The following is a 13,959-nucleotide window of genomic DNA, read 5'->3' as shown; positions in this document are numbered from 1 at the left end:
CTTGCTCGTTCTCTTCTATGATGAAGAAACCAAAAAAAAAAAACAGTTCTTTTTTACCAACAGATTTAATAATATTAGACTGATGCTCCGGCTAGTTCATTCAAAAGTCTAAAGTATGAACTTGTTAGAATAAAACCGAGGCACTCCGTCGATCATCCGAGGACCAAGCAATCACACGAGCACGACACCGAGATTTGTTAACGAGGTTAACCGATATGGCTACATCCCCGGGGCCTGATTATGGGCGCTCCTCCCCATGACACCGCTACAATACCGCACCCGGTCGCCCTGGACACCGGCACATGCCGCCGGCTTCCCCTGCGTTCCGGTGCTATTATGTTGGCATAGATTACATCGTGTGTCTACCCCCTCTATATATGAGAGGCCTAGGATACAAGTGTCCTACTTCGACACGACTACATATCCTATGTAAACACAATACAACTACAAGTCCAACTGTAACCTATCTTGTACGCTATATTCGACACAACTCTAACAAACTCCACCTTGGAGAATATTCTCCACCACCTTGAATTCGTCAATGCGTTAAACTTCCATGTACATTGGACTTGAGCTTGTCCCGTGAGCACCGCTGCTACTCCAAAGACTCCATATGACTCCACCTGCAACTTGTAGTCCCTTCTTTTCTTGATCAGGGTCAACACTTGAGCAAAATTAAGTTCCTTGTTACTCTAGCTTGTGCTCCCCAACTTCCAGAGTACCCGTCCAACGCCATCACACACTGATCACTGACCTGCGTGAAAGTGAACAACTCACATATTGGGTGTCACACATAAGAGTTACCTGAACTCAACATCACCGCTCCTTTCTTGACCAACTGTCTGAAACTTGAAAGAATTTCACCGTTGCTTGTCGTCATCCCGAGTCAAATTCGCAGTTGTCTCACCACATGTATGACCACCAGAGCCCTGGCCCGTCTCCATGTCCCGTGCGTACTGCACGCCTCGCCGCTATTACCGCGTCGAGCCTCCGCTGTCCCGGTCGAGTCTCAAGGGTCGCGAACCCACACCACTCAACCCCTACTGCAGAGTACCACCGGTCATCACCGGCCGATGACGAGTTTCACGCTTCCATCAGACCACTGGGCTCCAGTCCGAATTGCATGTCACTCGCTTTTTCCCGCCGCTGAATAGGCTTCGACTCTCTGTGCACTTACGCCGTAGCCCCTCAATCCAGCTCCACCTTTAACATGACTCCATGGTGGTTGTACGTGCCATCCCGCGCCTCGTCGACTTCAAGCTCTCATGCGTACGCCATCTTGAATCAACCCCGCGCCATAGCCTTGTCGAAGCCACACAAGCACTCACGCATGTGCCACGTGTTTCCACGCCCCAGAAGTCGGTCACCATCAGCATCACGCTTCTATGTCGCTGTCGCCAATCCCACCACTGTCTTCTGTTCCAACCGACTCACGTCGGTCCGTCAGACTGTCCAGTCCGACCCAGTCGAACTTTCCTCGACTGTAACCATGCTCCACCCTGCACCATCACTGCTTGCACAATGCATGCTTAGACGCCCTGTGTATGCATGATTCTGCCACGACGTGTTCCAGACACTTCCGAGCCTAATACGCACGTCGTCAACCTGCCAACTGGTACAACCCGCGTGCAATTAGCAATGGCTCAAAATAAAATTGCTTTCATGGTAGCTCCCGTGGTTGCACCATGTGCGTGCCTCCACTAGTCCCAATGCTATTTTCCTTTGTCCCATTGATGTCCATGCCACGCCAATACCATGAGCAGATTGTCCTTTTTTTTGTCACAAACAAATCTCACCTCTCGTGTGTTGCACATCATATCAGCACTAAGCCTAGGCAATCACGTCCCGCGCAGCATCATGCCTGACCTCGCAGCTACACAAGGGCCTAGCCCATCAAGCACGCACACAACTAACCACCTGGACTAGCTTGGCACGTCCTAGGCACATGCCCACAAGCCACGTTGGCTTCCGTTCGCCCGCCTGCAGCCGTGCGCACCTTGGGCAGCTGCCCACGCACGGGGCTTCCGCAGCTCCCATCGATTGAACGAACCGACCTGCTGTCTGCCAGCCCGTGCGGCGCGCCGTCCCACTGCTTCATGCACGCGCTCCTTTACGCTCCCCCGATCAATCCGATTGCCACACGTGCAACGCGCGTAACCTTCCGCTGATCCAATCTCATCGAGAAACACACCGGCCACTGCAGCCAGCTGCATCTCAAACTTGATACTTCCTCTAGATCAACCTTCCACGACCTCCGAACAACTAGCTCATGATACCACTTGTTAGAATAAAATCGAGGCACTCCGTCGATCATCCGAGGACCAAGCAATCACACGAGCACGACACCGAGATTTGTTAACGAGGTTCACCGATATGGCTACATCCCCGGGGCCTGATTATGGACGCTCCTCCCCATGACACCGCTACAATACCGCACCCGGTCGTCCTGGACACCGGCACATGCCGCCGGCTTCCCCTGCGTTCCGGTGCTATTATGTTGACATAGATTACATCATGTGTCTACCCCTTCTATATATGAGAGGCCTACGATACAAGTGTCCTACTTCGACACGACTACATATCCTATGTAAACACAATACAACTACAAGTCCAACTGTAACCTATCTTGTACACTATATTCAACACAACTCTAACAGAACTGATGAAAAGAGATAGGCAATATATTTCAACAAATAGTACCGTATGGATCACGAAGGTAGGTTCCCTTTAGTTAGCCCTATCAGGTTCCGCCCATGTCCACCGCATAGATACCAAAGCCATTGTGCTACTGTAGCACTGCTTCACATGAAGAACATGGACCTGATGTTTCACGAATTTATCTATTTTCGAAACGGATGTTTCATGAATTCATCTCTTCTAGTTTCTTCGCAGCGGCATACGGAACCACAAAACGATAGGGAAGTGCTTTTAAACACGAAATGAGCGGTACAGATTTTGTTTTGCGTCACATACTCCACTTCATTTTGAACCTATCATCAAGTTTTCCTCTTATTATGATGAGATACGAATTCATGATTCACTCACATTTGTCAGTAATGGATATCTCGGTTACATCTCTGTCTCCGCTTTCTCGGCAGGCAGAGATAGGCCAGATCAAGAACATTACAAACACATGAATCACAACAAGAAGAAAAAACCGGCAGAGATATCCCAAACGTCCAAACGATTTTATATATATATATACTACTGTACCTCACTTGCTTATTGCTGCTACAATATCTCTAGTAAAATTATTTTCTCAGTCTTTTATAAACTGGAGAAGGGTCTGCTGTGTCTATCCTAAGTCCTGACAAATGACAAACCTCTCACATACTATTGATATACTGACGATGTTTCAGGTCTTCAGGATGTCGTAAAATGTGGATGGCCGATTTCTTCTCTTCAGGCAGAGCTCCTGAAAGCAGGGGAAATGAGGTCACGTTTTCAGTTCATGATGAGGGTCCAGAAGTTGACAAACACGGCACAAAAGACTTGATGAAAATAATGCTCGCACTCATAATGGTGGTGATGCCACTGAATAGTGCTTTTCAGATTCTGTAGACATGCCAAATTTGCGCCAAATTTACGATATTTCATAAATTACAATTTCTTGCCTAACATTTTTATTTGCCTTAGCATATTTTCCTGTTTAAAAATACTCAAAAGTAATCTGCAGCTTAAGTGTACTTACGCCACGATATAAATAAATGCCCGTAAACAATATGGTGGCGTAAATAAAGTCTCCCCGGTGCCCAATGCTAACGGATCGAAATTGGCGAATTTATTCAGAGATACGCTCGGGTTCATACAGAATGCAGCCTTAAAAAGCACATGGACTCTTATTAAATATGAGCACATTCTCAGATGGCAAACCGCAAATACAGAACCTTTATGATGAATGCAAACAGTACCTCTACTGCCGAAGCCACCCTCAATAAGCTAGCTTCGCCCCACGGACGGCCTATCAGTTGCAAGCCGATAGGAAGGCCTTGCTTGTCATGACCAACCTGGGTACAGGACAGGAGTAGCAGCACATATTAACAATTAATATTTTCCCTGCATGTTTTTGAGCTATATTGTAACAAAATCCTGAATGTTTCCTATAATTATTGCTAACTACTCCCTCTGTAAACTTATATAAGACATTTTAGGTCACTATAAAGTAGTGACCTCAAACGTCTTATATTAATCTACAGAGGGAGTAGAAGATACAATTAATACTCGTCATGAGTTGTGACACCACTTACAGGAACAGAAATGGCAGGCAAGCCAAGAAGGTTCCCGGCAAAAATGAATTGCATCAGCTTGGCTGCAATAAAGAGATTGAATCAGGAACAGAAAAGGTGTAATTGATCTCTGTAGAACAAAGTACCAACAATTGTACTTGGCAGGAAACAGGCATTAATATAGCTTGCTTAGCAAACTGCTAAACTCATAAGCTATGAACACAACTCGTGTACTTCCATATTGCATATCTACTTTATGCTATTGGATTCCAAATAGGAAGAAATGCCCCCTGTATATCTGATTCCAACAAGGTTCTAAATAGCTTGTGATATTCTGTTGTCACCACAAAACCGTGATATCCATGATCTAAATAAGGAAATAGTAATGATAGCTCAGCCATAGTTTTTAGTATCTTTGCCACTAAGATGTGAACACCGCGTTTAAAACTTCGATCTCCCCTAGAAATTTCACATGTAGAGCTGTCATTATTTTATTTTTCTTATTACAAGCTTCTTTCTCAAGACAATGACAGCAGTTGTTGTGTCAACTAAGAATTGTTTCACATCAAGATTTCAGCAGGTTTTATCCAGGATGTTAGCATGGTATGGTTCAAGGTTGAGTTTGAGATAAGATGCAAATCGACACGTTCAACAGCTAATGAAAATGCACAACATTATATAGTGAAGAATCTACCTGATACAACATAATCAGACTCTCCTTTCAGAGCACTTGGTGGTATTTTTGGCGCGGTCATGCTGGAAAAAAAAAAGCACATCTCCTTAGTTGTTATAGCAACAGATAATACATATGATAAGAAGCACGAGCACACCATAATTTATTGAAAACTGGTGCAAACAGGTAAAATTAGGTATGCAGCGTTCTAGGGAGCATAGATAAACAGAGTTATGTCAGCTGCTCCGTGTAATCCCAAATGTGAATTAGTATTGCCAATTCGGTGATTTACAGATATTATCTTGTATTTAAGTCAGAATCCGACATGCTTGTGTAGCCCTATATACCCTGAAACTATTAGAAAAATATGTGTCGCCTAGAACTACTAACCATCTACGGGAAGCTAGAAAGCAGAACTTTCCTCATGCACTAGCCTCTTTGACTAGACAAAAACAAGAATGAGGAAGCATGCATACACAGCATTAGCAGAAACAAGTACGATGATATAAAACATCTATTGACAGACTGTAATAAACTTCAAAATCTCTTACCCGGTTGTAGGGGTTGCTATGACGTCAACCTTCTTGAAAGCTTCCATGTGATAGTACATTATCCTTCTCCTATAAAAGCCACAGATACCGTAAGCACACAACCACCAGAACATCTGCCGTGGGAGAAAGAAATACACACTTGGCAGTTCATAGTTCAGATTCCAGACTTAATTGTATGTCCACACAATTTCTACACTATAAGTATGCCCCATCACCTGGCGTTAGGTATGCTCTGTAAAGCAAGTCCTATTTGTTTACTTATCTCTAATCCCCTATTTGTTTGCAAACTATAATGCTAAAGAAAGAACTCCTAACTAGAATATGACATATATGTAGGATGTCATATTATAATAATCAGAATTGAACTTTCATATTTAATAATAACTAGGGTTGTTACTAGAAATAACTGATATTATCGAATCAATCTAGATAAGATGCATTGGATAAGGCTTGTGGAAACCTGTGGGATCATAAGAATAGACATGTTTCCTTTCTTATTAGCTTGATTGGTCATCTTTCTGTGTTACCTGAAACAATCTTACAATCTAAATAGGTTTTACTTTATCTTTCCTATCTACAATCACATTCAAGGTGGTTCCCATAACCAAATAAAACTGCAGAACAAGGAAACCTACTTCATATGAATGAATTGCTGTAATGGAAACATAAATTCCTCAGCTACATTTATACTCATATTCACCTCAGACATTGAGAAGCAACATAATCTGCTGAAGTGAATGACTTGAAAAGTGCCAAACTTGCTCGAGTATCTAACGTCATTTCAGTTCGCCTCCTGGAAGATAGTAGCATTGTGAGATTGATATTACAGAATAGTAAAGAGTAGCTAAAAAGAATTACTTCCAGTCTCTCGGGGACCAGCAATTTCAAGTTCTATCTCGTCTTGAAAGGAAAAAAAAATTATATAACTCATGCTGAGAGCAATATTGATAATCTGAAGGTGATATTTGTGTGAATACATATAGATAGATAGATAGGTACCCTGCTTGGTAATGGGCATTCATGTCGGAGAATGCTTCTGAGCCAATAGAGACAAGATGGGCTGTACGCATCTCCTCAAGCTCTGGTAAGATTATCTCTTCTATCTTGAAAAATATTAAACAATACTAGTCAGCTGAGATGTCGAAAAGCAATAGAACATGCATATATAGTAGATACCACACTAACAGAAAAGGCATCTTGCCATAATCATTTAGCAGCTGGGAAAAAATAAGCTTAACTAATACTGCTTGTTGAATAGCTAGAAGCTCCAAATGATGCTCATCAATAATCAGTTACATCTTACAGGAGTTGTCAAGATGGACATTTTTCTAATTAACACTTAATTGTTTTGACGTAACCATCAACAGAACTATGGTCGCGGTTATTGGAGAGCACAGAGGCATACACCTTACACATGAAAAATCTGATTAACGATCAATTGCTTTCATCTAAAGAAGAGATTGTACATTCAAAGTTACGAGACCTAGATAGGTGTGATAATAAGATGTGTTTGCGATATAAATGGCTATACCTGACATCCAAAGGTGCTGCATAGGAGGTTAAGTGCATCTTCACATGTATTTGAGACCTCATTATCAGGGACATCATGGAACCACTGCAGAAGCCAATTTTATCTAAGAAAAGGCACATGTGTACAAAAAAAATATTTCACGTGAAAATTTGTACCTCTGTATATTTTCCCACTTTCACTGATTGCAGGATCTTGCTATTCTCGGAGGACACCAAGTTAGGAACACACAGCGGGGACTGTACAGAGGAAAAGGGAAAGAGATGCAGAAGCTGTGAAGCTGATAGGATGCAATAAGGCCAGCTTTAGATCATAGGTTATGATCCATCCTGGTAATAATGGAGAAGATTAACATGTGACTGTTGCTGTGTTGTGATTACCGTACTGTTGGAGTCTAAAATTTTACATTTCATTTTAGAACAAAACATTCACAAATTTTTTTCCCTACAATTCAGTAACGACTGACATCCGTACTGTTTCCAATTTAAGAAAAAAAAACTGACTAGTATAGTGCAATGACGTATAAGTGATACTAAAGATATTTTAGGGGTTTTTTAACAGACATTCAGTGCTTCTGGTATTTACCAGATGGGAAGTGCTAAAAGAAGAAATATCTTACAGGTCTCAGAGTAAGTTTGTCCATAGGTCTAGAGCCTGCTAGTGCAGAATACCTGAAATGCCATAAGACATGGTGTAAGACTGTAAGTGGTAAATACATAACTTACAAGCAGCGGGTATTGACTGTTGAGTGTTCATAAATGACAAGTATTCAGTTGTACCCACCCAACCAGATAGTTAGATATATAACTTATATCATTAAGGGAAATAAGAGAGTTGACAAACTTCCAACTTCAACAAAGATAGCTAAACAGACTCATGCAACCTCACGGTCTCATCTAGCAAGCCAAAATGCTTACAATAGCACAGAATCCTCCACTGATGATGTAAGAGGTGAAGCAACTTCAACTGTCCCAGCATCACAAACGACCCTGCAAATAAGATATAAAATTATGCGTACTCACAATCTATTATATTATTATTAAAACAAAAGGCAACCAAGCCATCTTGGGTCGTAATTACTATCTTGCTAGGTTTAGTTGTAATAGTTGTTCGGAATCCACAAAGCATCCTGACCGACGGTCAGAATTTTTGAACATGTCCTTCAGTTTATTCGAGACTTGAGCAAAACTCAGATTGAAGAAGAATATGGTCCCTGGGTTCCCTTTATTAGAACTATGTTCCTTCTTACTTTTGTTTCGAATTGGTGGTGCTCTTTATATTTGTACATTAAATTTAAACCAAAATCCTGAACAGGGTACCAGTAAATCCGGTAACCGGTGTTTCCCTGGTTTGAGAACATATGGAGTGTTAAAGAAAGGCTACGCGCGCTTACTTAAATGGCTTAAAAAGGCTATCCTAATCCAAGTAAATTATGAAGCCCAAAAGAAATGTAACCGTAAAATCACAAAACTACAGGTATTTTGCACAGACTATTCAAAAAACCATGGATTATGCATCTATTGCACATAGCTAGCAAGAAGCTTTCGCATAGCAAAACCCCATATTCAAAGTTGAACCGTCACATGCAACAATAATGATCAACACATTGCAACCCATACGCCCTTGATGAAACCTCCATTGCAGGTAGGTACTAGGCCAATAGACTGACAGGTGGGCCAGTTACAGCAGTCCAGCCTTAAAACTGGAGCCTTATGACAGTTTATAAGAATATTTGTAGTTTCACAAAGTTCACTATATCTTATAAACTGGAGTTGGTGAGGCGCGGCCCATCTCCCATCTTTGTTTATCACCTTGCTAAAGCCTCTTAAAAAACAAAGTAACTAACGGAAAGACACGAATCTCCCCCACAAACTGACTTAACGAAAATGGAGCATCACAGCAATAAGAGTGCAGAGGCGTGAATCAAGTGACACTGGCCTATGTGGGACTCGGATGAGCGTGAAGGCATAGCTGGAGCAGCCTTAGATGGTGACAGTGACAGTGACTTGATCGGATATATACTTTTATCTGTAGCAAAGCGAATGCAGGAACTTCTCTTAGTTACCCAGTCATATCTGTGCGCCCGAATGTTGTCTTCAAACCAACAATGCCACATAGGGAGGATGGTATTCGAACTGAGCCTGTAAGAAAGAAAAGGTCCCAATTAGAGACTAGTACAGAAAAGAATGTAGTGTCAATGAATGTCACAGCTTTACATGTACAAACCTCCGCCATCTGTTCCAATCGCTCCTGAGCATAACCCTGATGAGACAAGTGCAGCTGGCCCAGACGAAGAACCACCAGTATATCTATCGATTGAATGTGGATTTCTTACTGTCCTGCAATAAATAATTATGAAAATGTGAAGATGAAGTGACAAACATCAGAAAATAAGTAGGCTAGATGAACAATATAGGATGACTTCAAATTGCAAATTCATTTTCCATTTCCTTTTCATAATGTGATTGTTTCCGATGATACTGCTAGAGCATAATGTTTGTAGGCATCCGAGAGTTCTGATTCGTTGTCAAGCTTTACAATTACTCAGCTAAGTTTGCTTCTAGGAAATAGCTAACAAATATGTTCCCCTTTTCCATTGCAAGACTTTATGCAAGGCGAAAGAATGATCTAGATGTTGTTAGACATTCATGTTTGCAGCATGTCAAAAAAAAAGGATTACAAAATGTTAGCCAGGTAACACTCGAGTTACACCAGTTCAACATAGATGAGAACATGATAGGTTTTAACACCTTCAATAAAACTCATGTGTCCCTAGACTGTAGACTCCATGTAAGTAAGCATTTCGGACAGAATAGCAGCCACGCAATTATTAACCGTACCCATAGTTTGGATTGTTTCCAGTGACCCCAAGGCCTAGCTCGTGCATATTTGCTTTCCCAATAAAGATCACTCCACATTTCCGTAAACGAGAAACAGCGACAGCGTCTTTCTCCACAGGGCGGATTTCGTCAAAAAATGTGGTGGCACCTGAATTCAAATAGAGGAACATAATATAGAATGTACATCTCGGACACGGTAAAAAAAAAAGGCTGCTACAGTCGAGTGAACTAACTCTTTGATGGATATGGGAGGCAGTCAATGTCATCCTTAACGGCGAAAAAGATCCCGTCCAGAACGGAAATTGGACTTCCTGGGCACAAGAAGCAACACATATCAAGAAAACAGGATTGAGGTAAATGGACTTTCCACCTGATGTCTGTTCGTTTTAACAATGATGATGAACTAAAGCAGCAGGGTTGGGTTGGGTGTAAACCTTGCTCAAATCTCTTTGTGGAAGCATCGGCTTGCTTCCTCAGGTCATTGGCGTTAAAATGGATCAGCATTGGCATCGGAGGCTTCTTGTTGTTCCACTCCTCCACGCCCGCTATGACAAGCTCTGCAACCTACGCAGCGGTCAAGGTTTAACACCAGAAATGCAAGGAGAGCAAGCAGCGTTGTTCTGTACAAATACAATACATTCCAGTGAGCTACTCACAGCTGACGGCGTCGTGATCCCAGATCGGTACGCATACGCAAAGTCGCGGATCTTCCAGTAGAGGAAGGGGTTTTTCTCATCGGTCGATGTGAAACGCCCCGACGGGTCATACGGAACGAGGCAACTCAGTGCCTCCTCAACTCTGTCCACAGGGTCCCTGTCTTCCTCCAGGGTCAACACCCCTCGTTCAGGCTCTGGTAAGTCGGGAGTGACAGCAATTAACAACAGCATACCCATTTTTTACCTTATACTACATATAACTTTCACATGGTGATTAAAAAAGCCGCAATAGGGATTATTTGGGCATCTGAACAACTGAATTGGGCAGATTATTTGTGTAGGCCAAATGGAGCAAACTATTCAGGTGCGTTTCTGCAGGAAACATATGTCATTCTGTGGCTTATTCAGTTCCAGCAGCAGAGCTTAGTTTTTTCGGCCAGAGCTCCAGCTGAACTTGACTGAATCAAAAGTAGTATACTAGAACATTTATATTATACGTATAAAAAAAACTCAATTATTGTTTGTTTCTTTTTGTCCCGTCTTGCTTGCTTGCTTGCTTGTGGAGCTGAACAACGACCGGCGACAATTTCAAAGGAACGGGCAGAGACAGGGGAGGATAGGACCAGAGAAGAGATAACGTACCCTGCGGCGGGTACTCCGGGTAGAACATGGGCCGCTCCGGGATCACCGTGCGCTGCAGCATCTGCAACAAGACCAGAAATCGCCATCAGCGCAACGGAAGCAGGGGAATCACCGGGTAAAAAACGAAAATTTGGGAGGGAGGGAGGGGCGGGCGGACCTGCGTCATGTTGTTCTGCTTCTTGAGGAGGGAGGTGAGGAGGGGCCCGAGGAGCGGCGACTCGAGGAGCCAGACGAAGGCCCGGAGCGGGAAGCCGATGAGGTGCGGCGCCTGCAGCTCCGCCGGCCTGTACCGGACGGCGGCGACGTCCACCTCCTCCGCCGGCGCCATCGCGCGCGGCATCCCCTTCCCCCTGCCGCCGGATCCGCCGCCCATCCGATCGATCCCGGGTCGTTTTCTTGGCCGCTCTCCGCGGGCGGAGTGAATGCGGAGCTGCGAACGCGCGGCGGGAAGTAATGCGCGGCCGCGGGCTCCGGCGAGTGGGGTTTTATGGGGGAGGGGAGACGATGACCGGGGACGGGGGGAATGAAGGGGGGATGGATTGGATGGATGGCGAGGAAATAATGGCCGTTGCAGCTGCCACTTGCAGCCGAGGTACGAGTAGCGGTGCTGCGGACTAAAAATTACGTACAGCTTTGTCCGGCCAGAATTAGGGTGGTGCACGCACATGTAAATGTACCAGCGACCCAGTCTGACTCCACGACAAGGCGATCAATTCGCCTCTAGGACCACCCAAGCTCGTGGCATCAGCTAGGTATAAGAAAACTTACAGATATTTTTTTTTCTAAACGCAATACAATCAAAGACAATCATCACTATGATCGGACGCACGCACACCCCTGCTCCGATGAGCACAGCCCAGAGACTGGGCCGGCATAATATCTTGCGATTGATGGAGTCATCACAGGAACAATCTGGTCGCCATCGATCGTCGGTGACGTCGTTGCCATAGGGTCGTGTTTTGCCTAGCCATGCTCAAAAACGTCTTCTTTGTTGATGCACCCTTCGATCTTACATTTGTTGGCGCCGCTAAAGTAGGCCACTCCAGCCCCACCTTAGAGTAGAAAAAATTTGTTAACAAGATTCACTTATCAACACCAACATCTATAAGGCATCACAATGTTCGCTCCACCCATCTACTAAGTCGACGTATTACAACCACGACAAAACCTTCTGGGTCAAGACAAACATCTTGACCATTGCGTCATGGTCGGTTCGGTCACCCTGCCACGGGCAACCCGATTGTTCCATTTCATGGTCTCATGTGTAGCCTACTCGCTCTGTCTAGCCTATTTTCAGCTACCCCGTTGTACATTTATATGTTAGGTTGGAGTTATATGTGTTTAACACCAACACCTAATCCTCTACATATTTCAAGTCAATGGCAGTCCTAATGCACATGATCCATCGATTTCAATAGGGAGAGTGGTGTATGGCGGAAGATGGGAGAAAGTTAGCTACACATGGACGCGACAGGTCAACATGAGAAGGATAAAGAGAGTCCAATTGAACCCGAGAGGGAAAAGGCAAACATAGGGCTAGGTTTGAACCATATCAACAGTTTCTACATGGATGGCTTTAAAATTGAAATCCACCGTCAAGAGTTTAATTTCAAACGTTTTAATAAAGTATGAACGCCTCTTTAGATTAGGGGGAATTCTAGGCTACTGAAATATAACGCTATTCTAGTGTATATGTAAGAGAATTCCATGACACCACAATGATACTCGGAGGACTCTTGTTCCATGAGTTAAGTCAGGTGAGTTAGCGGTCACTAATGTGTAGACCCATGTGTCAGTGACCTCAAAGTCACATGACTTAAGGTCTAATTGCATTGTCTTTCTCGAATTAAACTTGAAACCACTAGCAGGTCAATTCCTTCTCATTCACCCGCAAAGTAGGCGAAGGAAAAAATGCTCAGGGTATCACTTATCATTAGCGTTTCGGTCAGCTAGGGATTAGAGATTAATCGAAAATCAGTTGATTAATCGATTTTATTGGCCTACTGTTAATCGAATAGTTTTTGCTTGCAATTCTCAGGATCCAAGCACTGATAAGGTAAAACTGGAAAGAACCATCAGTTTGTTATCAGCCTTTAAATAGGAAAAGATTACAAAAAATACATAACTACATATTATATGTCAAACAATAAGTTAATGACAAATAAAGGACAACACGACAACACATGTCCTATGGAACGGGAGGGTGAAGTGTGATGTGCGGGAGGCTGTTGAAGAGAGGCCATGTTTTGGGTTTTTGACCGCAGGGGGCCGACCCAATTAATCACTAGATTCTAGATTAGTTGCTTGTCAGGGCGATAAATCAATCCAAATGATAAATAGCAAAGATAAGATATGATCTTAACGGTCACCCATTGATAAGCGATTAATCGGCTGACAAATTGCTGAATCGGGTGATATTTTGAACATTGAAAAACATAGGTCAGTAGATAAGGACGGACTATTTGTAAGCCATTTGAGAAGAACATGATATAAGCCAAATCTTTTGGCCGTTTGATCTTCATCGGACGGCTGTTGTGTCGTCTTCTACCTCCTGCCTCTTTTCCTCCTCCTGAACCGCCCACAGCCACCGGCTCCATAATAGAAGCCGTCTATCGTGTTTCGGTGACCACGCATGGGTACACGCCAAGCGGGAACGCGCACGAAGGCTTCATTTTCTTATGCCCAAATCTAACACGACGCTTGGTTTTCAAAACGAACGGACAAGATGCATGTGTCACATGTTCTAGAAGAAATTTGGGATTTTCCTTCCTGATGAGGTTCTCCTGGTCACGAACGTACCCCGCCGGTGGGCCGGAAAAAAATCGGCATCTGACGCATACGCA

The 13,959-nt window shown here is 43.5% G+C and overlaps 1 protein-coding gene across 1 annotated transcript; it reads right to left on the bottom strand.

The window, feature by feature from the left end:
* Positions 1-3,167: 3,167 nt before the first annotated feature.
* Positions 3,168-11,666, bottom strand: LOC123043270 (fatty acid amide hydrolase). Its single transcript, XM_044465679.1, has 19 exons — positions 11,274-11,666; positions 11,117-11,177; positions 10,475-10,668; positions 10,253-10,382; positions 10,052-10,129; positions 9,819-9,966; positions 9,205-9,317; positions 9,044-9,119; positions 7,896-7,967; positions 7,598-7,649; positions 7,137-7,217; positions 6,982-7,065; positions 6,450-6,553; positions 6,151-6,243; positions 5,451-5,519; positions 4,921-4,982; positions 4,248-4,309; positions 3,912-4,007; positions 3,168-3,415 (listed from the first exon to the last, which is right to left on the bottom strand). The coding sequence occupies exons 1-19, from the start codon at positions 11,487-11,489 to the stop codon at positions 3,356-3,358; spliced, it is 1,851 nt and encodes a 616-aa protein (XP_044321614.1). The 5' UTR covers positions 11,490-11,666; the 3' UTR covers positions 3,168-3,355.
* Positions 11,667-13,959: the final 2,293 nt, after the last annotated feature.

This window comes from Triticum aestivum, chromosome 2B (genome assembly GCF_018294505.1).
Source record: "Triticum aestivum cultivar Chinese Spring chromosome 2B, IWGSC CS RefSeq v2.1, whole genome shotgun sequence".
Lineage (NCBI taxonomy): Eukaryota > Viridiplantae > Streptophyta > Magnoliopsida > Poales > Poaceae > Triticum > Triticum aestivum.
This window is presented reverse-complemented; position numbering and strand designations above follow the sequence as displayed.

What these genes read in the sequence shown, in the direction of transcription:
- LOC123043270 (XM_044465679.1), bottom strand. Translation starts at nt 11,489, where the DNA reads ATGGGCGGCGGATCCGGCGGCAGGGGGAAGGGGATGCCGCGCGCGATG. An exon ending in CCCGGAGTACCCGCCGCAGG is followed by an intron (nt 10,669 to 11,116) that starts GTACGTTATCTC and finishes CCGACTTACCAG; the next exon opens with AGCCTGAACGAGGGGTGTTG. An exon ending in GTTGCTTCTCAATGTCTGAG is followed by an intron (nt 5,520 to 6,150) that starts GTGAATATGAGT and finishes TGGCTTTTATAG; the next exon opens with GAGAAGGATAATGTACTATC.